Source organism: Phascolarctos cinereus, unplaced genomic scaffold (genome assembly GCF_003287225.1).
Source record: "Phascolarctos cinereus isolate Bilbo 61053 unplaced genomic scaffold, phaCin_HiC Scaffold_726;HRSCAF=1367, whole genome shotgun sequence".
NCBI lineage: Eukaryota > Metazoa > Chordata > Mammalia > Diprotodontia > Phascolarctidae > Phascolarctos > Phascolarctos cinereus.
In genome coordinates, this window is record NW_027556098.1 from 8,032,595 (window position 1) to 8,059,666 (window position 27,072).

Here is a 27,072-nt window from a genome sequence, read left to right on the forward strand (position 1 = left end):
TTTGGGTCCTCAGCCACTTTGATGTTCATTTTCACAACAGTCAAAAGAGCCTTTGTTGGCTTAGCAAGAATTCTAATGATTCAACCAGGGGTCTACTTTGTAAAATTAAAACAGTATTCTTTTCTTTTTCTTTTTCTACCAGTTCATGAAGATTATGCAGTTTGCAACTATTTGACAGTGGCAATAAAAAGAATTAAGCTTCCAAAAATTAAAATCTTATTGAATGGCATGTGTTTTGGAAGTATTACTGTCCCCAGAATGTTAAAAGCAAGGTGTATAAATGTCAATTTGCCTTTGAAGTTAATTTGTTCCTCCATCTGTCTCATATACTTGGTGTTGCTCTGAGGAATGGGTTTGATGCCACTCAAATATGCCTGTCCTGTTTTTGTTACCATACTAATTCTTCCAAAGAGGTCAGGACATTTGTTTTAAAGGTTCTGGCTTCTGACATAAAATTTGTATTCTTCAGATTGTTTGAATTTTTCTGACCACATTGAAGTATCCATATTGAAGTGTTGATTTTATTTTGTCATGTTGGGTCAATTTATCAGCTACAGCCAAATTCTTCACTTTGTATGGACTTGATAATGGCTGGAATTTAAATTGTGTTCTGAAGTTTATAAAGCACTTTATATGTGTTATTTTGTTACATACATTTATTTTTATTTCATATTCACAATTACCCTGTGAGAAAAGTACAACACGGGAAAATTAGATAAGAATCACACAGAATAGTAAGCTCCTCGTTGCAATCCCCATTTTACAGATAAAGAAACAAAGGTTCCAAATGATTAAGTCATGTGCCCTGGTCACAAAATTTGCTGGTACCATAGGCAATATTCATTCTGTTCTACTGTACTGCCTTCCCATAGTTCTCAGATGGTGTCTTTCAATTTTCTTCCTTAATAATCAGTCTCCATCAGATCATGAGTGTTCGATTAATCAGCCATAGAATATAAGCTTCTGGAGGACAGGGACTATTTTTCATTTTATCTTTGTCATCCCAGTGTGCCTTGTACATAGTAGCACTTAAATAAATATTGATCAGATTGGATTTGAACAACACTGCAAACTAATTTTGTTTATTTGTATAATTTCTTAGAAAAATATTTTAAAATTATACATAATTAGCTTGGGACTAGAACCCAGGTATTTACTGTAACATTCTTTCGTCTTCAGAGCCTGATTAAGACTGAGAGTTTTTCCACTTTTACTTAACTTCTGTATCCAAAGCACTAGACCTATCTAGGAGCATACAGTGAAAAACTTTGTTTTATAGAAAGAGCTAAACCCAGAGTTCAAAATATTCTTTTATTTTGTCATTAACAAGGTTACTAGATTTCTGTTGTTTTGAACTGAATTTTTAAAAATTCATGGGCTTGGGCATCTTGGTATTTTACCTATTACAATGTCCTTGGCCTCCCACTCAGGGTTGGCAAACTAAAAGAGTCCATTTCCATTTGCCAGAATCCTTGGTACTCACAGATGCACCACATTAGTTATCTAAACAATACTGATAATAGGCCTTTGGAGAGAGCAGTTTTTACTATGTGTATGTGGCAGCCCAGATAAAAATAATTGACAGGCAGATTCATCAAAGATGAAGTACATTACTTTGAGAAACAGCTGAACAGTGTCAGAAAATTTTCCATTTTAGCTAAGGCTGCCTCCATTAAGCATAGGACATCATTATATTCCCATGAAACTCTTCATCAGGTCATGAGGCAAAAGAAGATAGAAAAATAGAGCCACTCAGGCCTTTGGGACCAGAGGCCATATCTGCACGAAACAGACTGGGTGTCTATAGAATGCAGAATCAACTGGTCAAGAAAGCATTGAACCAAGGGGGCTATTTAGGGATAAATGTCTCTTTGGTTGACTTCTTTTTTTAAAAATGAATTTCTGGAGCTTCATGATTTCGGTATCAGGTAGACACAGCCAAGGTGGCAGAGTAATTACAGCACTGGAGCTAGAGTCAGAAAGACCTGAGTTCAAATCCAACTTTAGACACTTTCAGCGCATAGCACAGTGCTTGATAGGTAGTAGACATTTAATAAATGTTTACTGATTGACTGGTTTTATGACCGTGGACAAGTCACTTAATCTTTTTTTTTTTTGCCACAGTTTCCTCATCTGTACACCGACCTCACAGTGTTGTTTTAAGGATAAAATGAGCTATGATTTATAAAGCTCTTTGCAATATTCAAGCTAGCTTTAATTTAAACTCTGTGGATTCAAGTACATATTGGGTAGAGAGTAAAAGTCTTCCCAATTTGTCGAGTCAGCAATGTAATTTGATTCCCAGCAGAATCATCATTGTTGTGGAAGGAACAGAACTCTGGATTTCTGAGTCTTCCCTCCTCATAATATTTTGTGTAGGGTCATTGGATCGTAGGGTCACAGAGGTAGAGCCAGAAGGAGACTGAGAAACTATCTAGCCCAATCCCTTCAGTTGTTACAGATGAGGAAACTGAGGCCCAGGAGGTTAAGAGAGTTGCACCGAGTCACAGAGATCACCATTGGAGGTGCAATTTTTAACTCAGGATCTCTGACCAAAGGCAGTGTTCTCTTCCTCATAGGCCTTGAGGAATTGGGATGATTTGGAGATGAAGTGTGACTGACGAGCCAAAAGTTCAGGACAAAAATTGTGACAAAGGATCAAGAAGTAAAAGAAAATGCAAGATGGAAGATTGGAAAGTGACAGGGAATGCTGTTTATTCACTTACGTCCCCTGTGCCTTCCTAGGAGCTCCCAAGTAGCTTAGACAGTACATTCATGTGATCTTATGTTTTTAGGAGATGCCTCAACACTGTCTGGGTACAACTTTCTTGATAAGAGGTTGGCAAAGGGGGAGCTAGGTGGTGCAGTAGATAGAGTACTCACCCTGGAGTCAGCAGGACCTGAGTTCAAATCTGATCTCAGACCAGACACTTGACACCTACTAGCTGTGTGACCCTGGGCAGGTCACTTAACCCCAATTGCCTTGCAAACCAAAAAAAATTGCAATGGGGCATTCTCCCATATGAAACTCTGAAAACCTTTTCCACAGAGAGCTAGAGAGTCTCTTTAAACACCTTACTGTAGACTGTGTCATTGTCTGTGGCTATGGCATTTTTCAGACACTGCCAGAAATAAGGATGAGCCTGTGGGTTGGTGGGCCATTCGAGCACAGAGCCCTTGCACAATCTTTTTCTGAGTTGGAGGTACTTCGATCTCTGAAGAGCTTTTTCAAGAAATATCAGAATAATCACATCTAATTTTTCATCCATAAGCCTTTGATGTGACAAGTAAAATGCTGTCTTAAAGTTCCCTGACTTGACATAGGCATTCGTCATCACAAATACCGTTTTTTTGCTTAGTTGTATGCTCTGGGAAAGGTTTTCCAAAACTGGCTTTCCCGGCAACCAATCTCGTTCTTCAAGACATAAGTTAAATTGCTTATCTCCTTGGCTTTCAATGTTTACCATCAGTTCTTTGATAACCCATTCCCCCACCTTTGGATCACTGGTGTCGTAAATAATAAAAGCATCATAGCAAAAATCTGTTGAAGAGAGACGTTGATATCCCCTCAATTTGGCTTTACAGAAATGATAGCTGTACCACATATCCCAGAAATACAGGTGGTTCGTGACTGGAAAAACAATCAGGCAAAGAATAATGAATACTGAGGTACAGTACAGAACAAAATTAGTCAAATCTAACTCACACGTATATAAATTGAGAGAAATCAAGCTCTGGCCTTTGTGTGCTCCTGGTCCTGCACAGGTCACTTCAGTGGCCAAATAAGGAATAGTGACCTCTGTTTGGTTAATCCACCACACCAACCACACAGCATCACAATCACACAAAAAGTGATTGCCATGTAAAAGCAGCATATCAAGCTGGTCAAGGACATTTTCTGGGAAGCTAGACTTCTGAATGACACGAAGATTATTTGAACTAAGGTCCAGATATCTCAACTGAAAAGCATCCTGGAGAAAATTCTTTGTCAGGTGATGGATGTGGTTATGGCTAAGTATCAGTTTCTTGAGACTTTTGGAACAATTGGATAGTACTTGAGGAACAGTGGTCAGATGGTTATAACTGAGATCCAGTGTTTCTAGATTCTTAAGACAGATGAGCTTTCCCCAGTTGAAAGACTTAAGATTATTTTTGGACAAGAAGAGAGTTGTCAGATTCGGAGGCATGCCCTCAAAAACTTCAGGAGGCAAAAAACTGAGGAAATTTTCAGAAATATCCAATTCCTCCAGCTTGATCAGATTCCTGAAGAGTCGCAAATATCGGTTATCACCATCTCTCCATAAGATATCTAAGTGGTTTCCTCGGAATTCTAGAATCCTTAAAGATTCACTTTCCATTTCTGTGCTGGTGGAGGTGGAGATATCATTCCCATTCATCATCAATTTCTTCAACACAGGTAGGTTCTTGGTGAAATTAAGCATGTGAGTAATCCCTTCTGATTGAAAGTAGTGACTATTACCACTAATATCTAGAACCTCTAGCTCCCGTAGCTCCTGAAAAGCCGTTGGATTGAGCAAATCAAGTCTGTTGTTAGAGAAATCCAGGTATTTCAATTTTGCTAAAGGTTGGAATTCACTGCCATTGAGAGTCTGGCTAATGCTATTTCCTGATAAATTCAAGCACTTCAGGAAAAAAAGATCCTGGAAATCACTGGACTTGATAAAAAATATGTTGTTTCTACTTAAATCCAGGGTGTTTCCATAGGACTCACAGTTATTGCTGGTCAATGAGAGAGAAGGCTTCTCTTTGGTTTTGAACATGCAAGTTCGGGCAGACTCGTCGTATTTGAAATAATGCATGGAGTCATATACTTGGGAAGCACGGAACTCTGTCGAAGTCATGGCCATTGAACAAAATCCGTTTTGACTTGATTCTCCAGAAGGAGATATTTTATTAACAGAAAGATCAATGTTTTTCAGAGCTTGGAATTCTTTGAACACACCCAGGTCAGCAATTTTGATAAAGTTGGTGCCAAGATCTAACACTTCAAGCTGTGAGAGATTCCGTAAGGGTAAGAGGTTGGTACTTCTCAATTCCTTAAAGACATACCCTTTGAGCCTCAAGATTTTCAGATTTTTCAGTGAAGCAAATGCTTTTGACAAGTTCAAATAAGCACGATAGGACTGCGGTTCGTAATTAAAAGACAAGTCCAGTTGTATGAGATTGTCAAGAGAGTACAAAAACTTGGCATCTCCAATTTCATTGGCCAGGAAGTTTTGGGAAAGGTCAAGTTCTTCAAGTTTGTTAGTGTTTTTAAACCAACTCTTGGGTATATCCCGGAGTGAATTACTATGGAGACGCAAATATTTTAATTCAGTTAATGAATCAAAAGCATCTGGATGGATCTTTAATTGGCTATTATTTGGACAAGGGATACAAGGAAAGGGGACATTGAAACACCGAGGGCAATTTCCACTTAAGTCAAGAATTTGTAATTGGTAGAGGTTTTGAAAATCATCCTTTTCAATGCTTTGGATAACATTGTTATAAAGGTAGAGCTCCGTTAAACTGGATGGTAAAGTAGTGGGAACAGTAGTTAAATTGTTAGCCTTTAGGGATAATACTGTTAAATTCCTCAGACTCTGGAAGGCATCTTTTTCTATAAAAAAAGAAACATTGCAAGGATTACGGAAATAACAATTTTGGCCCAGATAGAGCATTTCTAGGTTGTCCAACTCAGTCAGGTTCTCTTTGGTGATAGAAAAGATGTGGTTTGCTTCAAGACTCAGCAGCTGTAAGCTGGAAGGAAGGCCCAAAGGTATTTCGGAGAGCTGATTTGCATCCAAGTACAATGACTTCAACTTAGTGAGATTTCTAAAGCTTCCAAAACTGATATTTGGCTTCTTGGTGCATACGTGGTCTTTTGGCCCTAGTCTGACAGGAACACAATTGCATCGGAAATCAATTTCCACCAGGTTTTTCAGGCCATCAAAGGAGTTTGGGGAAATTTTGGGGATGTGATTGATGGTGAGGGTCAGGTTGGTTGTATTGTAAGGAATTCCTTTGGGGATTTCTGTGAGATGTTTATTAGTGCAATTGACCATCACACTGGCTTCCATAATGTTCTGGGTGACGTTACAAGGCAAGGTTTTAGGAAACCATCTGGCTCCAGGAAGTTTGTACCATAGGAACAGATGAAAGAGAATAAGGAACGGTCTGTATAATTCTCGCATGAAGAATATCTGAAAGAACAACAGAAAGAGAGAGCTAACAAAGAATGGATTCTGTGCAGATCCTGGAGAGATGTCAAATTAATTTCCATTTATTACATCCATTTTAACAATAAAGATTTTAACCAAACACTTCCCATCTTCAAACCATCTAAGCCTTCATGGTGATAGCACATTCACATTTTAAACTTCTTGATCATTCTATCTTCCTTGATACTCACTTCTCTCTAGTTTTTGGAACACCACTCTTTCCTCGTTCTTCTCCTACCTGTCTGACTGCTACTTCTCTGTCTCTTTTGCTGCATTCTCTTCCAGATCATGTCTTCTAACCATAGCTGTCCCTCACGGTTCTGTTCTAGGCTCTCTTCTCTTCTCCCTCTACATTACTTCACTTGAAGAGCTCATCTTTAATGGATTTAATTATCATCTCTGTGATGAAGATTCTCAAATCTACCTATCCTAGTCTAGATGCTCTGCTGACCTCCAGTCTCACATCTCCAACTGCCTTTTTGACCTCTTGAAATGGATGTCTGGTAAACATCTTAAACTCAATATGTACAAAATGGAAATCATTATCTTTCCCCCTAAATCATCCTCATCTTCTACTTTCCTTGTTACTGTAGAGGGCAGCATCATATGCCTAGTTCTCTAGGCTCTCAACCTAGGAGTCATCCTGGGTTCCTCACCATGTTTCACCCCACCCATACCCAATCTTTTGCCAAGACCCATTTATTTCACTTTTGCAACATCTCTTGTATATTCTCTCTTCTGACTCTACCACCACTCCACTGCTGTCCTTCATCACCTCACACCTGGACTATTGCAATAACTGGTATATCTACCTTCTCTAAGTTCCCCCCCAAACCAATTCATCTTTCATTCAGCCTCTAAAGGGATTTTACTAAAACACAGATCTGACCATCTCACCTCCCTATTCGATAAACTCCAATGGCTCCCTTTCACTTCCAGGATCGAATACAAGATTTTCTGTTTGGCATTCAAAGCCCTCCATACTTAGCCCCTTCTCCCTTTCCAGTCTTCTCACATCTTTCTGTCTGCCACATACTCTTCAATCTAGTGACACTGGCTTTTTAGCTGTTCCACAAGCAAGACACTCCATCTCTCAGTTCCAGGTATTTTCCCTGACTGTCCCCAATCCTTGGAACACTGTCCCTCTGCTTTCCCTCCTCATCTTGGCCTCCTGGCTTCCCTGGTTTCCTAAGTCTGAACTAAAATCCCACCTTATGCAATAAGCCTTTCCCAACACCTCTTAATTCCAGTGCCTTCACTTTATTAATTATTCCCATTTTAATCCTGTATATAGCTTCTTTTGTATATATTTTTGCATGTTGCCTCCCCCATTAGATTGTGAGCTCTTGAGGGCAGGTACTATCTTTTGTCTCTTTTCGTGTCTTCAGAGCTCAGCACAGTGCCTGACATATAGTAGCCACTTAATAAATGTATATTGTTGCTTGAGTCAGGCCTTACAAATGGATAGTCTCAGATAATTCCATTGTGTGATTTTAGGTACATCACCACCAGTCTATTATTAATATGGCTGGGTCCCTATTAGTGCAGTTAATTAATGGGGTTAAGTGATAGCAAGATTTGAATTTTCATTACATATTTCCATTGGGCTGGAACCAATTACCATATTCCATACCTATATCTATATCTATATCTATATCTATATCTATATCTATATCTATATCTATATCTATATCTATATCTATATCTATATCTATATCTATATCTATGTCTATGTCTATGTCTATGTCTATGTCTATGTCTATGTCTATGTCTACGTCTACGTCTACATCTACATCTACATCTATATCTATATCTATATCTATATCTATATCTATATCTATATCTATATCTATATCTATATCTATATCTATATCTATATCTATCTTCAAAAAGTATAAATTCAAATAACACGACCTCTTCATGGCATTCATTTTTTTCTTTTTTCCTAGGTAATGGGGTTAAGTGACTTGCCCAGGGTCACACAGCTAGTAAGTGTCAAGTGTCTGGTCTGAGGCTGGATTTGAACTGAGGTCCTCCTGACTCCAGGCCCAGTGCTGTGTCCACTGGGCCACCTAGCTGCCCAAGCAACTCTTTCCCAAGAAGTAAGTGTATATAGCAGAAAATGAGAGAGGCAATAGCAGATCATTATTGATAAGGAGTGAGGTAGAAGGGAAAGCCAAGGAAGCGCCTAATGAGGAGGGAACGTCTAAATAGATGGAGACAGTCCAAAAGTGGGTGTAAACGTTGGGGAAGGAACAGAGATTAGGCAAGAAGAAGCTAAGAAGGGAAGCTCGATGAAAACAAAACTGCCTCCTTCGTGACTTTTCCAGGGCTCTCCCTGACTTGAGATTGGTTCAAAGTTCTATTTTGTCATTTAATATCATGATGTTCATAGGTATTTTACTTCCAAATAGTATCCGGAAAGGTAAAAGTTGTGACTACCCAAGATTTTTGGTTTGATTGATTCCTGTCGTTCTAAATGACTGAAATTAGCCAATTAGACAAAGCTAGGGATTCCTTGAAGCAGGGCTGAGAGGCAGTGTGTTCCAAAAGTAGGAGGAAGCCAGAGGTAGGAGATGGAATGGAGAGTAAAGGAAATGAGAATACTATGAAATGTGACCAGCAAAGCTGTGGTTGTTTGGTCAACTAGTCAGACAGCAGTAGTGTACGGCTCTCTGTGATTCCACGGACTTTGGCCATGGGGTTTTCTGGTCAGTGATACTAGAGTGATTTGCCACTTCCTTCTCTAATGAGTCTCCATCTTACAGATGAGGAACTGAGGCAAATAGGGGTTAAATGACTTGCCATGGGTCACCCAGCAAGTAAGTGTCAGCCTTGGTTTGAACTTAGATCTTCCTGACTCCAGGCCCGGTGCTGTATCCACTGTGCCACCTCGCTGCCCGACTGGCAAGGTAGTGAGAACCATATAGTGGAGGGCTTCGAATGTCATGTTGAGGTATTGGAATTTTGTTCTAGAAGTAAGAAGGAAGTACTGAAGTTTTTGGCTTGAGTTTCCAGAGAAAACTCTCTATTACCTTTCAAATCTACCTACCTAAACAGGGTCAGGATCAACCAGTCACTTGAAACACCCTTTTTGCTCCCCGATGCAAGGTTAGTAATTACAATAGCGTTTCCCTTGTTTTGCCACAGACAAAAGTATCCTACAAATACGAATTTTAAAATGTACTTTAGGGTTGCAAATTTTTGTGATGACTTTTAATTACTTTTGCAATTTATTGATGACAATGTGATAATTCAGTCTGGTAGAAGTGGGGGTGGTAAGTAAAATAAAATAAAATTCAATTGAGAAAACAAGAATTAGAAAGGTTGATTTAAGTCAGGCTGGGTATGATATTGTGAGAAACAGGGAAGATTTCACTGGTCCAGGGAAGTTACTCAAAAAGAAGACTTAATCACTGGGAGAAAGGGGCATTTTCCTGGTAAAGAAGGCCTTCAGAAAGGAAATTGGTTAAAAGAGCTTCTAGAAGGGGCAGCTAGGTGGCGCAGTGGATAGAGCACCGGCCCTGAAGTCAGGAGGACCTGAGTTCAAATCCGACCTCACACCAAACACTTGACACTAGCTGTGTGACCCTGGGCAAGTCACTTAACCCCAATTGCCTTAAAAAAAAAAAAGAGCTTCTAGAAAGATTCCAGGGCAGCTAGGTAGCACAGTGGATAGAGTGCAGGGCCTGGGGTCAGGAAGACTCAGATGCTTACTGGCTATGTGACCATGGGCAGGTCACTTAACCCTGTTTGCCTCAGTTTCTTCATCTGTAAAATGAGCTGGAGGAGGAAATGGCAAACCACTCTAGCACCTTTGTCAAGAAAACCCCAAATGGGGTCATGAAGAGTAGGACAGGACTGAAAGACAACACTGAGAAAGGCATTGTAAGATTACTTAGCTGCAGTTCTTCTGTGGCTCTGCATTGGAATCCTTTACAATGTGATAGGCCTGGGAGGAACTATATTCTTTAGGAAACCCAGGATCCACCTGTATGCCATAAGGGAGATCAGAGTAAGACTCTAGTGGAGGAGGTTTAAAATAATGAAAAAAGAAATAAGATGGTCTCCAGCCTTATTTCTAGCTTTATGACCCCAAATGTGAGAACAGGAATGGATCTAAAAAATCATCCAATCTGGGGGGGCAGAACCAAGATGGCGGGTTGGGGGCAGCCACCCAGTTCTACCAACATGCCCCTCCGAACAACTTTAATGCCTCAAATACAATTTTGGAGCGGCAGAACCAACAAAAGGTGAGGGTGAGACCTTTTTCCAGCCTAAGAAAAGTTAGGGAGTTGATAGGAGAGGTCTCTAACACCAGGATGGTGGCCTGTCTAGAGTGTATGTGGCAGCAGCAAGAGTAGCAGCTCCAGGAACTGTCAGCCTAGAGATGATAAGGGGGTCAGATAACTGCTCAGAAAGAGATTGGAGGGGACCCTTTGCTGGCACTGGGTACAGCTGGAGCTGATTGGCAGCTCTGTTGCTAATATTCTGGATTGTGGTCCCAGGTCTAAGAGGAGTTCTAGAGTTTGTGTCTGCAAGGGACCAGGGGCCTTTCCTGGATAAAAACCAGAGTGCAGACCAGGAGAGCAGCAACCACACCTCCAACCAGGTCACACCATCATGGGAACACCAAAAACTTGCAGACCCACAGAACTAGCTCTGAAAAAGCAGCTGGAAAAAGCCTGACTCTTGGGACAGTGCCTCCCACCCTTAGGTGAGCAGAGCCCAACTTTAATATCAAGTTCAAAGTCAAGAAATAGACTGAAAAAATGAGCAAATAACAACAACAAAAAAGAACCTGACCATACAAAGCTACTCTGGTGGCAGGGAAGATGCAAACTCAAAAGAAGATAACAATGTCATATCTATCTTTGGTGCCTTACGTGTGATGGATGGTTAATACATTTTTATTGGCTTTAATGGAATAAATTTTTGTTGATTTTAATTGAATTTACTGGTCCTGGCTTGTTCTCAAGTGTCTTAGCCCAACCAAAATGGCCTCAGAAATGTGATAAGCCAAACAGAAGCTGGATGGATGGCATTGTATCAGAAACCATGCTGAAAAATTAGCATTCAAAAGCTAATATAAGAAGGAAATCTGTCTAAAAAGGATGAAAGAGCCATGCAAGGAACTCAATCCAATTGACTACCAACAGTAAGATGAGTAAAACAAAATTTTTTAAAAAAGAGATTTTTAGATTTAAAGATCCTTTCTCAAATCTTGTTACTTTAAAAAAAGAATATAACTGAGGATTTAGCATTTGTCTCTAAGGAGATGTTTTGGGCTTAAGAATATAAACTTTTTCCTTTGTTCCACTGGGGATTTCTATATCTGAACATTCTGTCCTTTTCCTTTTCCATTTCAACCATCTGGTTGTTCACCTACTTCAGATAAGCCCCAAACTCTTAGTTTTAATTTACTTTTGGGGGGTAAATCAACTTTGAGACACTCCTTTTTTTTCTTTTCCTTTTCCTTTTTCCTTTTTTTCCCTTTAGTACAAATGATGCATGTTTTCTCAATAATTGCCAAATGACATTCATCTTGCGGTAATTTGATTTGTAAGAAAAGAACACACCATTACATAGGGAAGGCTTTGGTAATGAATCATAGCTAATTCCACATGCAAATACACTGACTAAATTTGGATGCTCAATTAGAGAATTAATTATGTTGAAAATAGGATTGCTCCCTTTGAATGCACAGGTGTTTCTGTCCCTACTCTTAAGCCCTGGATCCTTTCATCCTGGGAAAGCAGAAAATGAAAGTGCCTATTGTGAAACCACTTAGCCCAGTCATCTCTATGCTGTCTTATACATATCTATCTACAAGATAAGTGTTTATGGTGAAGAAAGGCCTGCTTCTTGTTAATTTATATTCCCTTGCAAGGTGATGTTTCCCGAAACTCTCTTATTTTAATGTTTAGGGTTTTTTTCCCCCTGTTTTTCATTTTGTTTTGGCTATTGTTTATATTAATAGATTCACAAATATTGAAAAAGAGTAGGAGAAGCTTATGTTTGGTACCTGGGCACTGTGAAAGACCTAAATGTTTTATGCATGTTATTTAATACTTAAACACTGAAAAAATGAATGTTTCCACATATGAAACAACAGAAAAAGAGGATTATATGCAAAACTGTGAGTGTAAGTTCAGCTTGCTTTAAAAAAAAAAAAGGTATGCAAGATGTGGGTTGGTAAGCTCAGTGTGTCAGCCCTGATGTGGCCCGCAGCTCCCTCTTTCTATCCCAATATCTAAAGCAGGGCTCCGCATATAGCAGGCATTTAATTCATACTTGTTGCCTTAGGCTGCATCAATGTAGGCATAGTGTCTAAAGAGGGAGGTAATGAGGTGATCAGATCACATCTAGGGTAATGTATTCAATTCTACTTGGCCCATTTTGAGGAGTTGCTAAGTGCTTTATGGATGCTTTTTGACTTATTGATAGACACACATATGTCTCCCCACAACCTCTTTTTTTTACATCACAGTAATTTCCTGGCAACCCTCCCCCCATGCACACACCTTAAACCCTCCCTTGACACACATACACACAAAAAAAATTATGCACAACTGACTGATAAAGCAAGTGTGTTTGACAGTGTAATAAGTGTGTGATATTCAATACCATAGTCACCTACTTCTCTTCTGAGAGGTGTTTCATTCTCTCCTCTCTGAAACTAAAATTGTTCATTGTATTTAATCAGAGTTCAGCTGCCATTCAATGTTGTTTTCATTGTAATTATAGTCATTGTGCATGTTACTGCCTAGGTTTTGCTTTCTTTGCTTTTAACTCTCCTCTTTTCATGTTTCTTTAAATTCCTTATACCAATAATTTCTTTCGGAATAATATTATTCTCTTACCTTTGTGTACCACAGTTTGTTTAGCTATTACCTATTTGATGGGTGAATCAATTTGTGTGTGTGTGTGTGTGTGTGTGTGTATGCGAATACATCTCTGTGTGAATCTTTAACTAGTACAAAAACTGCTCCTGTGGTAATTTGGTAACGCAGTAGAACTTTCTTTCTGTCACTGACCTCCTTGGGGCATATACCAAGTAATGAATAATTTAGTGACATCATTTATAAAAAGGCCAAGTTGTTTTCCAGGATGATTGTACCACTTTACAACTTCTCAAACAGCATATTAGCATACCTGTCTTCCCACAACCCCTTGATTGACTGTTTTACATTTTTTTTAATCCTCTTCCAATTTGATGTTTTTGTGGTAAAAACCTTCAAGTTGTTTTACTTGGCATATTTTTTTTATTAGTGACTTAGAGTCATTTTTCATATGGTTATTGGTCAGACTATCTTGGGAAAGATATTGAGAAACTGGGATATATGCAGAAGATAGTAACGAGGATGTGGTGAGGGGACTGAGATTGTGCCAGAGCATCAGTGGAAGAGAGTGGGGAGTGTTTAGCCTTGGAAATATAAGACTGGATGTGGAAGGTTGGAGGTGACATGTCTTCAAGTATTTAAAAGACTGTTCTGTCAATAAGGCATTGGTTTTATTCTGCCTGACCCCAGAGTGGTGGACTAATAACATTCAGAGGGAAATTCAGAAGCAGACTTGGGCTTAATACAAAAGCAAACACACACACACACACACACACACACACACACACACACACACACACTAATAAGGGGCAGCTAGGTGGTGCAATGTCTAGCTCGCAGTCAGGAGGACCTGTGTTCAAATCCAACCTCAGATACGTACTAGCTGTGTGACCCTAGGCAAGTCACTTAACGTGATAGCCTCCAAGCTAACAAAAAAAGAAACCAAACTGAAAACAACAACAACAACAACAACAACAAAACGTGGACTACTTGGGGAGGTAGTGAGTTCCCCTCTGTGAGAACTCTTCAAGCAAAGGCTTGTTCATAAGATCATAGATGTGGTGTTGGAAAGTATCTCCATAGCTTCTATTTTCCAACTCCCTTATTTTACAGATCAGAAAACTGAGTTCCTCAAAGTGAAATGACCTGACCAAGGTCATACAAATAGCACTTGGCAAATCTAGGATTTAAACCCAGGTCTCTTTGATTCCTTTCCAACTGCACCACGGTGTCCTTTCTCTACCCTGACTGTTGGGATTCTTGTCTGGGTATGGGTTGGGCTAGAAGACCACCCATGTCCCTTCTGTCTTTGGCATTCTGTGCTCCTCAGCACATGGAGTTCCTACTTGTGAGAGTGGTGTACATCTTCCCACAAATTCTGATATTGGGGTGAAATCACTTATTTGATATAAGTCCTATATCTCTTTTAAAGCCCTTCACAATCTAGCTCCAGCTCCCCTTCCATGTTTATTATATATTATTCTCTTTCATACTGTCTACATTCTAGCCAAAATGACCTGTTTGCAATACTCTAGACACTAGGACTCATCTCTTGTCTCCATACCTTCGTACTGGCAAAGGAATATGCTTCATTTTTACCTCTACCTCACAGCACCTCGTGGTAGAGTGGTTAGAGCATTTGATCTAATGCTCAGGAAAGGCCTGAGTTCAAATCTAGCCTCAAATGTATACTGTGCGACCTTGGGCAATTCACTTAACCTCTGTCTACCTCAATTGTAAAATTAGATCATTTAAAAAATGGGATCAGTTTGCAGCACCTACCTCCCAGGGTTTGTATGAGGATTAAATGAGGTGACATTTGTTAAAGTACTTAGCTCAGTGCCTGGTACACAGTAGGTGCTACAAAAATGCTAGCCATTATTATTATTAATAAACCCCAGTTTACTTCAAAGCTCACCCCAAGTGCCACATCCTACAGGAATCCTGTCCTAATACCCCTAGTTTGTTATACCTTTTCTCTGGAAAATGCTTTGTATTTTGCATTCGATTTTCTACATACATGTTTTTTCTCCAGTAGAATATTGGCCCCTTAAGGGCAGAGGCTATTAGATTTTTGTCTTTATATCCCCAGCATCTAGTACAGTGCCTGACACATAGGAGGTAGTTAATAATTATTTGCTGAATTTCACTGATATTTCAATTTATTAATTACTTTTTTTCCCCCCTGAGAAATGTTTAGAACTATTCTCTAGAACATAGATAAGTATTCCAGCATTAACTGGAGATCAGTATTAGGGGATTTTTCTACACTGTCTCATGCAAGCTAATCTTTCTTTCAAGCACTAATCATCTGCTCTCCTTGATTAAGTGCTTTTTCCCATTATTACTGCCACCATTTATTTTTGAGGCCAGCTGTCTTATTTATTGCTCAGGAGGAAAGGACTTTGAAACCAAACCATGAGAAGTAATGGGGTTTTACTCCTCCTTCATGAAAGGGAACAACACGGGACAAGCAGGGGAGTTTCTTCATGGGGTGGCTTTATTATTTTGTTTCCAAACAACAGCAACAAAAGCATTAGGGATAGAGAAACCTGGATCAACTCGTGGTCTTGATTTCAATTCCAACGTACCCTGCCACTTGGAACATACATAAATGGTTGTTGTGTTGATGTGAATTGGCGCTCATTCAAAGCATTCTTCCTACTGTAATCGGAATTGAAGGTGCATTAAAAAAAGGGTAAGCTAAGCAGAGAAATGAATACATTTTGTCAGAGTTCTGTAACAAATACTCATTGATTTATCTGTTCCAGGAGATTTTACGCAGCTGAGGGGTGGGGGTTCAGGCAATAGAGAGCTGGACCCAAATCAGGGAGGTGGGAGTTTGAATCCTACCTCAGACATTAGCTGAGTGATCATGGGCAAGTCATTTAACCGAAGTCTGCCTCAGTTTCCTCATCTGTAAAATGTGGATAATTATAGTACCTTCCTCCCAGGGTTGTTATAAGGATCAAATGAGTTAACACATGTAAAGTACTTTGCAGACCTTGAAGTGCTTTGTAAATGCAAGGTAATTATTATTTCAAAATTTTATTCCCTGTAAATGGGAAAATGCTTAGCAGTAAGCATTTTCCAGTAATGATATATCATCAGACTCTAAATATTTTTTATTAACTCCATATCGTTTTTCCTTTTTTTTTTTTTTTTGGCTAAGCAATGGGGTTAAGTGACTTGCCCGGGGTCACACAGCTAGTAAGTGTTATGTGTCTGAGGCTGGATTTGGACTCTGGTCCTCCTGAATCCAGGGCCCATGCTCTTATCCACTGCACCACCTAGCTGCCCCCTCCATACTGTTTTTCTAACTAAAGCTACACACACACACACACACACACACACACACACACACACACACACACACACACACACACACACAAAATCTTAGAGATAAAACAGGTGAAAGTCTGACCAGGTGGGGTCCATTAGTGCCCAATCAGGAGACTTTAGTGTGAACCACCTTTCCCATTATATAAACTAACAAACTTGTGACAGGACATTACCCAGTGGATAAATGTATTTCCTATGGTAGTATTTATTTCCATGGGCTCGCAGAAGGGACTTTACATATTGCCTAGTCTAACTGGTCATTTTACAGATCAGGAAACTGAGGCCTAGAGAGGGGAAAGTGACTTCCCTATATCACAGTCTTAGTACAAAGCCAAGATTGAAATCCACATCTTCTGCCATGTTGTGTGATGACTAATGTTGATAGACTTAGCCCTTCTCAGCAATGCATGGGTCTAAGACAGCTCCAAAAGTCTCATGATGGAAAATGCTACTCCATCCAAATGGCGTTTGAATGCAGATTGAAGCATACTATTTGCCTTTTTTCTCCTTCTGTTTTGTTTTGTTTCCTCTTTCTTGTGGTTCCTCCTATTGGTTCTAATTCTTCCTTACAACATGACTAATGTGAAAATATGTTTAATAAGAATGTATATGTAAAGCCTATATCAGATTGCGAGCTATCTTGGGGAAGGAGGGGGAGAAAAATTTTAAACTCAAAAGCTTATGGAAGTGATTGTTGATAAATCAAAATAAATTAATAAAAAATTAAAAAAAAGAAATCCACATCTTCTGACTCCAAATCTAGTGCTTTTCACTAGACTTCTTTGCTCTTTAGAAATTAATGCTCTTGTGGAACATGGTAGTGGCGTGTCTATAATCCCTGCTGCTGGGGAGGCTGATGCAGGTGGATCCCTTGAGTTCAGGAGTTCTGAGCAGCAGTAAGGCTAAAGCCAATTAGCTGACTACTGTAAGTCTGGCACCAATATGATGAGCTCCCTGGGAGCAGAAAGCTGTCAAGCTGCCTAAGGATGTGGGAACCAGCCCAGTTTTTTAAAAAATGGAGCAAATTAAAACTTTTGTGCTGATCATTATTGGAGTTGGGCTCATGAGTGGCTGCTGCATTTCTAACCTGAGTGAGGAAAGAAGGAAGGAAGGAAGGAAGGAAGGAAGGAAGGAAGGAAGGAAGGAAGGAAGGAAGGAAGGAAGGAGGAAAAGAATTGAGAAAGAAAAGAAGGTAAGCAAGGAAGGAAAGAAGAAAGTAAAGGAAGGAAGGAAGAAATGAAGGAAGGAAGGAAGGAAGGAAGGAAGGAAGGAAGGAAGGAAGGAAGGAAGGAAGAAAGAAAGAAAGAAAGATGGAGGGAGGAAGGACATTAATGCTCTCATCTATAAGCCCCACTAACTTATTTTGTTTGCCAATTCATAGAGACATCATCAAGCTCCTGACCTATTGCTTTATAATTGTTATATTGTTTATCAGTAAAGTCTCACAAGTGTGGGTCGCCTCAGATCTATAGATACAGAGGATATAAGTTGAAGATCTTTCTGAGCTATAACCTAGTCAACAGATGGTAAAAGTGAAATGAGGTTAAGCGATCAGGGACATGAACCATGTTAGAGGAAGAACAAGGGTGAGCCAATTTGTCTTCTTATTTGTTCCTTGTGTTTATAGGTTTATAGCTCTAGGCCTGGAAGGGGCCTCAGGGATCATCTAGTCCATCTTCCTCATTTTTTAGATGAGGGAGCCAAGGCCTGGCATAGTTAAATGACACATGTACAAAGTTTGCTCACCAATAATTGGAGCACCTGCTCCCAAATCATGTGTATTACGACGTATAAAACTATGTAAAAAGTTCAACTTTTATCAATTACCAATGTAAGTGAGTTTATGTCTGATAAACACCCATGTCTGGCCCAGATCAGGTCCTAGAAAGATCATTGCTAAGTACTGTACTTGGCTGTAAGCTGATATCCTTGACCCTGACTTGGACCAACCCCAGGGCCACCTGGTATCTGGCCCAAGGTCTGCACACTGACAATCCCTCCATTGTGGTTTGCAACCTCAGCTTTAAGCATCTGGTTTCCCAAGCATGGGTTCAGAATGAGGTTGCTAAGGGTTCCTTCCATCTGATAAGCAAAATGAACCCAGTATATGGCTATCTTCTCTATAAAGTAATTCTCTGGAAAACCAAAATGCTCTCTCTCACTTGAAATTACTTTATATTATTATTTACACTCTGAATTTATCAGTTTTATACTAGTGAACATAAACTCCGTGAGGGCCAGGACTGTTCTGTCACTATCTTCCTGTTTTCAGCCTGGCACAAAGTAGGCTCTTTAATAAAGAAAACCAATGGTACAAGAATGTGGACAACTTCTTGTGCTGTTTAAGAAGCTAGACAGGCCCAATGCTGGTTAACAGCTAAAAAAAAAAAACTGCGGTCAACTCATGAATGCAGTGGGATATTACATAAGGAAAAGAGTAATATTGGAAGATTTATATGAAGTAATACAGAGTGAGCAAAGCAGAATCAAACGACCATTATACACTACTATACACCATTATAACTAGATGCTTAATGATATGGTTGTTGATTGATTACAACTCTGTAACTTTTGAAGGCAACAAAACTCAGGCTAAAAACATCAGATAGGGTCAGCTAGGTGGCGCAGTGGATAGTGTAATGGACCTGAGTTCAAATCCAGCCTCAGACCAAACACTTGACACTCATAGCTGTGTGACCCTGGGCAAGTCACTTAACCCGAATTGCCTAAAAAAAAAAGATGCTTGAAAACATTAGGTGACACTGGTATTAACTCAGTCATCCACATGTCCTTTAAATATATTTTGCATATATATATGTATATATGTGTGCAAATAAAAACTGCTAAAGTATAAGGACGCAAAACTAATGGTCATGCTCTTTCTTTTATCTTGTTTTGCTTAACTATTTGGGAGGACTTACATGGAGGTGATTTCATCGGAAGTATACTGGGAGTCTTTTGATGTGTTGGAAAAATTATCAATAAAATTAAGGAAAGGATGAGAAGAAAGTATGGAGGAAAGGATAGGAAGGCAAGGAAGTAAGGAAGCAAAAGGAGAAGGGATGGAAGAAGCAAGTATTTATTAATACTTGTGCTAGGTACCAAGCAAAGTACTTCACAAAAATCTTATTTGATTTTCACAACAACTCTGAGAAACAGATACTATTATTAGTCCTATTTTACAGTTGAGGAAACTGAGGCACAGTGACTTGCCCAGGGTCGCACAAGTTAGTATGTGTCTAGAGGCTAGATTTAACTTAGATCTTCCTGACTCTAGGCCTAGCACTTTAGCCTTTGTACCACCTAGCCACCTAGGATGGAAAGGAAGGAAGGAGGGAAGGAAAGAAGGAAGGAAGGAAGGAAGAAGAGTCAAACAACAACAAAAAAAAGATAGCAGCCCAGCATAGGGAGCATTTGCTTATGCTGGAGGGTTAAAGGGAGAATTTTCCTTCCAGCTCATGGGCACAAGAACCCAGCACATGGTAGTACTGCTCCTTGAGACATGTACCCCTTTATTTCTCAGGTCATAAAGGTGATAGGGCTTTCAGGAGTAAGGCTGTTGAAGTAGAAAGAGCACTGGATTATAGACAGAAGGCCTGGGTTCAAGTCTCATTCTTTCGCTATGTGACCTTAGAAAAGTCACCTAACTTTTCGGCATCTCAGAATATGATACTTGCACTACCTTCCTCACTGTGTTGCTGTGAAACCATAAAACATTGCATAAATTTGAGCAATTCTTATTACTGGAGAATGGAAAGTATTTTAGGTTGCATTAATGGCAAAATATAGCCACAGGATTAGTGACTGCATGGGGAATAGTTGAGACGCATTTGAAAATCAGAAGACCTGTTTTTGAATCCTGACTCCACTGGATAATTGTGTGACTTTGGATAAGTCATTTCTCTGCTTGGATCCTCTGTTTTTTCATTTGTAATATGAAGATAATAATACATACACAGCTGTGGTGAGGAAAACATTTTGTAAAACTTAAAGTCTTCTAGAATTATGGATATTCTTAGAATACATGAAGTAGAAAATAGCAGATAAGGTAGTAAAAGTACCAGGTGGACAATGGGTAGAAAGCTGTGAATGTTCTGCCATTTAGACATTTTACACAGGCTGATTAGAATTCAGGGGTGGGGAACCTGGGGCCTGAAGGCCACATGTGGCCTTCTAAATCCTTAAGTGTGGTCAAAAGGCTGCATGTAAGGATTTAGAAGGCCACACGTGGCAAAGCCCCAGGATCCCCACCCCTGGATTTCATAAATACACATTCTTTTCATCGCTAAGTAAGCACTTTGAATAAGAGAAGAGGCTATATATGTGATATTTTTATATTTCTCTGTTGTGACTAATAGATTTCCCTAAAAGAGAAAAGCAACTGCTATTCTTTCTCTGATGGAGGAAAAAAAATACAGAACGGAAGCCAGTCCTCTTCCCTTTTCACAAACATTGAAATATATCTAAGTGCATGTTAAGTTCTCTGGCAAGAAATACCACAAAACTGTAAGACTTATTACACCATAGATTTGTGTACTATTTATATAATCATTGAATCTCAGAATGGATAAGGATCTTAGAGGTCATCTGTCCCAACCTTTAACATTAACAAAATTATCTAGGGTCTGCTTGAATACTTTGGGGGCAGGGATCTTACTATCTCATAAATAAATGTATTTAATTTTTGCAATGACAGTTGGTTAAAAAAAAAGTCTTTTACTCACTTTAGGTTGGAATCTGCTTTTCTGTAACTCCCAGCTGTTGAATTTTTTACTCTTACTTTGGAGCCAAATAAAATAAATTTAACTAACCCACTTTTATATGACAGCCCTTAAAATATCTGAAAATTACTACCATTTTTTTAAGATAACTTTTTTTTTCTAAACTAACTAGCTTCCCTTCCCTCAAAGAGGCCACTACGTAGTGCCATGAATAGAGATCCAGATTTGGAATCAGAAAAACTAGTTCAAATCTTGCCTCAAAATGCCCATTATCTCTATGACTTTGGGCAAGTCACTTAACTTGTAGATTAAACTTAAAAAGTGTAGCATGATTATACTTTTTTGCCTCCAGAGAACTGGTTGTTAAATATTTAACTTTTTTTAGGCAATTGGAGTTAAGTGGCTTGCCCAGGGTCACACAGCTAGTAAGTGACAAATGTTTGGTCTGAGGTCAGATTTCAACTCAGGTCCTCCTGACTTCAGGGCCAGTACTCTATCCACTGCACCAACTAGCTGCCCCTGGTTATTAAATATTTAACAGCAGTCTGGCTAGTCTGGTCTTCAGGTAGAGACACACACAAAATTTTTTTGAAGAAGGCCGCTTAAAAAGTCAGAGTCCAAACTTAATATTGTGATTTAATATAGTAAGAGTATGTGTTAGTAATATGCAAGTCTGGAGGGGAAAATCCAGACCAAAATTGAATAGCCCTTGTAATAAACTTTACAAAATTTTTAAAATTCAAATTACTTTATTTAAAATAAGCTATGTTTACTTAATTTCACCCCACTTGTGTGTGTGTGTAAAGATCATCTTTAACTGTAAACTTTTATCAGTCATTGCCTAGGCATAGGGTACTGTGCTAGGTATTAAGCATACCTTAACAGGTAAAAAGAGGTTAAAAAAAAGTTTTAAAAAAGAGGTAAAAAGCATGATTCCAACCACCTGTATCTTAAATGCTTGCCTAATAGTATCCATCTATCCACACACCTATACATACACACATATCTACCCATACATACATACATACATATATCTAGACACATGTAAAATAATTTTTCAGACACAAATATGAGATTATATCTACATTTTGGAGAGGAAGGAGTGCCAGAATTGGCATACAAAACTTCTGATAAGGAAATTCCCTCTACCAATATAGATTAATACATGCTCTGCAACTTTCAGTCTTAGAGATTTGCTTGGGCCACTGAAAGGTTATGAGACTTGCCTGTGGTCATATGTTCTGTATCAGAGGTGGGATTTGAACCCAACTCTTCATGATTCCAAAGCTAGTTGATAGAGCTATTCATTATACCATGATTCCAAGAGAGAAGGAGTCAGAGACAGACAAAGAGACAGAAACAGAGACAGAGATAAAGAGATGTGTGTTTGAGAGAAAAAGAGAGAGAGATGACTGTTTTCATCTAAATTTGTGTGTCATTGCTAACAAAGTAAGACATCTGTATTTATACAGAGATTATGTTAGCAGTTTCTAAATAGATTTGATAGTCTTTTTTTTTTTGGTTTTGGTTTTGTTTTTTTCTTTTGCTAGGCAATGGGGTTAAGCGACTTACCCAGAGTCACACAGCCAGTACCTGTTATGTGTCTGAGGCTGGATTTAAACTCAGGTCCTCCTGAATCCAGGGCCGGTGCTCTATCCACTGTGCCACCTAGCTGCCCCCTAGCTTTGATATTCTTTCAAAAACCTTTGGGACCCTCTCTTTTAGAGTAAAATGGAGCATTGACCAATATCTGTAATACATGAATTCTTGTTTACAAATCAGAATACTTTTTCTATATATCCTTATATATGTCTAATACATAGGTAACAAAAAGATGATCAAATATTTGACTTGCTGCATGGTAAAAAAAAATAGATGAAACAAAGATCACTGCCATTTTTTTTTTTGCCATTCTTGATCTGTGTTGTGTATATGTATATACATGTGTGTATATACACATGTATGTCCTAGGTGTGTCCCCAAAGTTTTAGTCCAGTTTTAAACTATTCAACTATATATAGTTATTAAAACTATATAATTATATTAAACTTATTTTATATCCATATTTGTGTGAATATTTATAGATATGTACATCTACATATGTATATGTGTATGTGTATATGTGTGTGTTTAGTTTGTCACACACAATATTGCAAAAGTGTGTAGTTTTGAAATATTAAAACTATGCATAGTAAGTCACTTAACCCCAATTGCCTCACAAAAAACAAAAACTATATGTAAGTATATTAAAACTGAATATATGTATATACATTATATATGTATGTAAATTAAAGCTTACAACTGAACTAAGATTTTGGGGCACACCATATCCCACATACACACATACAGAATAGAGATGCCACACATTTTGACCAGGTATCAGACTAAATTCTCAGACTCACCGAGCAACAATATTATTTTAAGAGCTAAAGGGTTAAAAACAAGAAGGAGGGAACATGGTCATTCATAAAGGTCATTTCTCCTACTCCAAACTCTATTCTTAAGCTAAATTCACATTCATTCTAGCAGAGATTTAGAATAAGCAACTATTCTCTGCCTCTTGATTCTCAGATTAAAAAAAAAAGAGCAAATCACATTCAAGCCATTTTATATAACACTCAACCAAATTACAAAGTATTGAACAAGGCGTTTACCAAAACATTTTCTTTTTTCTTAGGAAGCCAGAGTTTGATCCTACCATTTTTGGTCTTGTTTTCAAAGTGGGATGTAGCAGTCTGGCTGGAAGAGAGCTGGACATCAAAGAAGCAGAGATCAGACTGACATCGGTCCAGTAGCTTCAGCTGAAATAAAGAAAAGGAAAAGCATCAGGTTGTACCGCCCCTGGGGGAGAAAAAAAAAAAGCTTTGTTGTCTTCACTAAAATTTTTCAAAAAGTACTACTGAGAGTAACTATTAATAGTATGAACTTCCTCACAGTCATTATAGACTAGAAACATTTTCTTTCAGAACACCATTTAAAGAGATTATAAAAAGTCTTACTTCTCCTCTGCTGTTCTTTCTAGGAATTTTCATTATAGATATTTTTTTCCCTCATTAGCTTTCATTCTACTCTAATATCATTTTGGTGTATATAAAATATATATATACACACACACATACATGCACATTATATATATATGTGTGTGTATATATACATATATATATATATATATATATATATATATATATATTTCCAGTTTACAGATTGACAATTCAAATGAAAAGTAATATTCATCCATATCAATGCTGTAAATACCTTTTGAGTTTTTTCTCTGCTTCTGCTCGAATAAAGAAAAATCGGTGCTACATGGGGAGGAAGTGAAAGAAAGATTAAATAAAATAGGAGGAAGTATCCACTTACTGAGCAAAGAGCAGACAGTCTGAGACACAAAGTTTTGCAGAAGTATAAAAGTTTCCTTTGTTTTCTGCTAATTTAATTGTGGCTCAGGAAAAACAAACAAACTCCACCACTTAAAACAATTGAAAAACATCAGTTCAAAAGAATGCCCATTGGAATATGGTATCCTGCTCTTCTTTCCTGAGGTTACTTTTATACATTCCTGTTCTGTCTCCTTCTCTTGCTTTCTAATTGATATTGTAGGTCCTGCTGGTCTGGACAAACAAAACAAAACAAGAAAACACCAAGACCCAAAAGAAAGAAATCAGTTAGTTCAGTCAATTCAGTGAAGAAATACAGACACTCAGAACTTTTCTGAAAAAGGAGGTTAGGTTGTAGGGCAGTATCTTTTATTTGGCACTTAGCACATACTCCCTGTAGTGTTATTTATGATTTTATGTCTCCACCCTGAACTCCCTCTGGAGAGTGTAAATCTTTCCAAGTCTTCTACTTCTTTGTATCCCAGGTACTGACCCAGCATCCTACTTACTTATCCATTTGAAAAACAAAACAAACAACACATTAATGACTGACTACTTTAACATTTTGTGAGGCACCAGAGGAGAAAAGGTGCTCAGTAAATGTTGGTGCTGATGGTAATCAGTACTAGTAATGGGGTACTGGATAACCACTGTCAGGAGAACAGCATTCTAGTCCCAGTCATACTAGGGTTGCTACGTGACTATGAGTAATTCACTTTATCTGTCTGGGGTCCTCAGTTGCTTCATCTATCAAATAAAGAACTAGTGGACTAGGGCAGAGGTTCTGAACCTGGGGTCTTGAGCTTTTTTTTTTTCACATTATTTGATAACTATATTTAAATATAATTAATTTCCTTTGTAATTTTGTGCATTTTATTTGATGCTTAAAAAACAAAACTAGCTATTATTCTGAAAAGTAGTTCATAGGCTTCACCAGACTGCCAAAGCTGCTCTTGACAAAAAAAGTTTGGAATCCCTGGACCAGTGGTTTCTACTTCTGATGTTACATGGTGATAATTAATCAGATATCTGATCAATTCAGGGACTAGGGGCAGGGGAGAATATTTTAAAAAGCAAATCAATTGAACTGACTTACTGTTTGGTCTCAAGTGATTTTTAAATGGACTAATTAATTGATTAGAAAAATATCAATCCAACAGCCCAGGAAATACAGCCTAAATTTTTTTGACTCAGAAAGAGTTATCCCTCTTTTTTAGATGAATTCAGCAAACTCATTAGCATCATGGAGTAACACAGCACTCTCCTATGTGTGAGATGTTATATTATTTCACTTTTCATTATAGATGAATGAATGAATAAAGACATTTGTTAAGCACCTACTATATACAAAGCACTCTGCTAAGCTCTGGTGATACAAATAGAAAAGTAAGACAGTCCCAATTCTTAAGAAGCTTACATTGTAATGACAGAGATAATACATATGGAAAATTTCATCTACAAGGCAGATGGAAAAGTCCCATGGTCCTTTAGGGAACAGAAGTGAAGCAGACAGTAATGTCATTGCCATTGATAAAAAAAAAAACCCAAAAAACAAATGGCTCTGATGTTGAACCATTTAATAGCGCTAAGGACCTTGGTGCAATAACTTTTTTTTAAGTCTTCAAAAGATGTAGTTGTATCATCTATAGGATCAGCTGCTGGACCATGATTACACAAGATGCAACTTCCCAGGATGATGGCTTTGGGGACTGGGATAGAAGCATGTCTATTCCCAAGGCTCTGGGGTTCAAAGTCTTGAGCTATCTGTGTCAGAGTCTGAGGGAACATAGCAGTCAAAGTTGTAGTGGTGGTTTCATTTGCTTGGCTTGTCCTTCCATCCCTCCCACCCTCCCCCCAAACTCCCCACCTCAACCCTTCACCCTTCCCTATACCCACACTTTGCTTCTTAGACTGGCTTAGACTACCTTGTGGGTAGTCAGTTAGTAGTTGATGAGGATGATGAGTGGCCCCTCCCTTCACAGGAATTGCTACCCTAGATGATGGCTGTGAGGGCTAGGTTGGAAGTAGAATGGTTAGACTAGGGGATGCTGCTACACTCTGGGCTCCTGGGACCATCTGCCTGGTGGTTGTAGTTAGGCAGCAGTTGCTGCTGGTGGTAGGAGGAAGATAGCCCTTCCTGGCCCCTCCCACCTCTTTGCAATGATTTCTTTGCTCAATAATGTCTGTAGGGGTTGGGCTAGAAGCAGGTAAAAAAAAGTATACAGTTTTAAAAAATCTGATTGTGATGTTAAGAGGCCTGTTTTTAACATTAAAAAAACATGTTAGTGAGATGACTAATGTTGATAGACCTGGAAAGATTTGTATGGACTGCTGCTGAGTGAAGTGAGCAGAACCAGGAGAATGTTGTACACAGTAACTGCCACAATGGGCAACGACTGACTTTGATAGACTTGGCTCTTCTCAGCAATGTGAGTATCTAAGACATCTCCAAAGGCCTCATGATGGAAAATGCTATCCATATCCAAAGAAGGAACTAAGGAGTTTGAATGCAGATAGAAGCATACTATTTGCTGTTTTTTTCTTCTGTTTTGTTTTGTTTCCTCTTTCT

The 27,072-nt window shown here is 38.6% G+C and overlaps 1 protein-coding gene across 6 annotated transcripts; it reads right to left on the minus strand.

The window, feature by feature from the left end:
* Window positions 1-638: 638 nt before the first annotated feature.
* On the minus strand, window positions 639-24,569 carry TLR7 (toll like receptor 7). Of its 6 annotated transcripts, none has more exons than XM_021007481.2 (3): window positions 24,487-24,569; window positions 23,825-23,927; window positions 639-6,203 (listed from the first exon to the last, which is right to left on the minus strand). In XM_021007481.2, the coding sequence occupies exons 2-3, from the start codon at window positions 23,882-23,884 to the stop codon at window positions 3,054-3,056; spliced, it is 3,210 nt and encodes a 1,069-aa protein (XP_020863140.1). In that variant the 5' UTR covers window positions 23,885-23,927; window positions 24,487-24,569; the 3' UTR covers window positions 639-3,053. The 6 variants fall into 6 exon arrangements, with proteins under 6 accessions (XP_020863140.1, XP_020863138.1, XP_020863143.1 ...); XM_021007479.2 differs by having other exon boundaries at window positions 24,382-24,495; XM_021007484.2 differs by lacking the exon at window positions 24,487-24,569 and adding an exon at window positions 24,382-24,480 and having other exon boundaries at window positions 23,781-23,927.
* Between the last annotated feature and the right edge of the window lie 2,503 nt (window positions 24,570-27,072).

Coding starts and splice junctions, on each gene's coding strand:
- TLR7 (XM_021007478.2), bottom strand. CDS start 24,158: ATGAAAATTCCTAGAAAGAACAGCAGAGGAGAA. Junction 23,928..24,125: donor GAAAGAACAGCAGAGGAGAA/GTAAGACTTTTT, acceptor TCTTTATTTCAG/CTGAAGCTACTGGACCGATG. Junction 6,204..23,780: donor AGAAAAAAGAAAATGTTTTG/GTAAACGCCTTG, acceptor TTGTTCTTTCAG/ATATTCTTCATGCGAGAATT.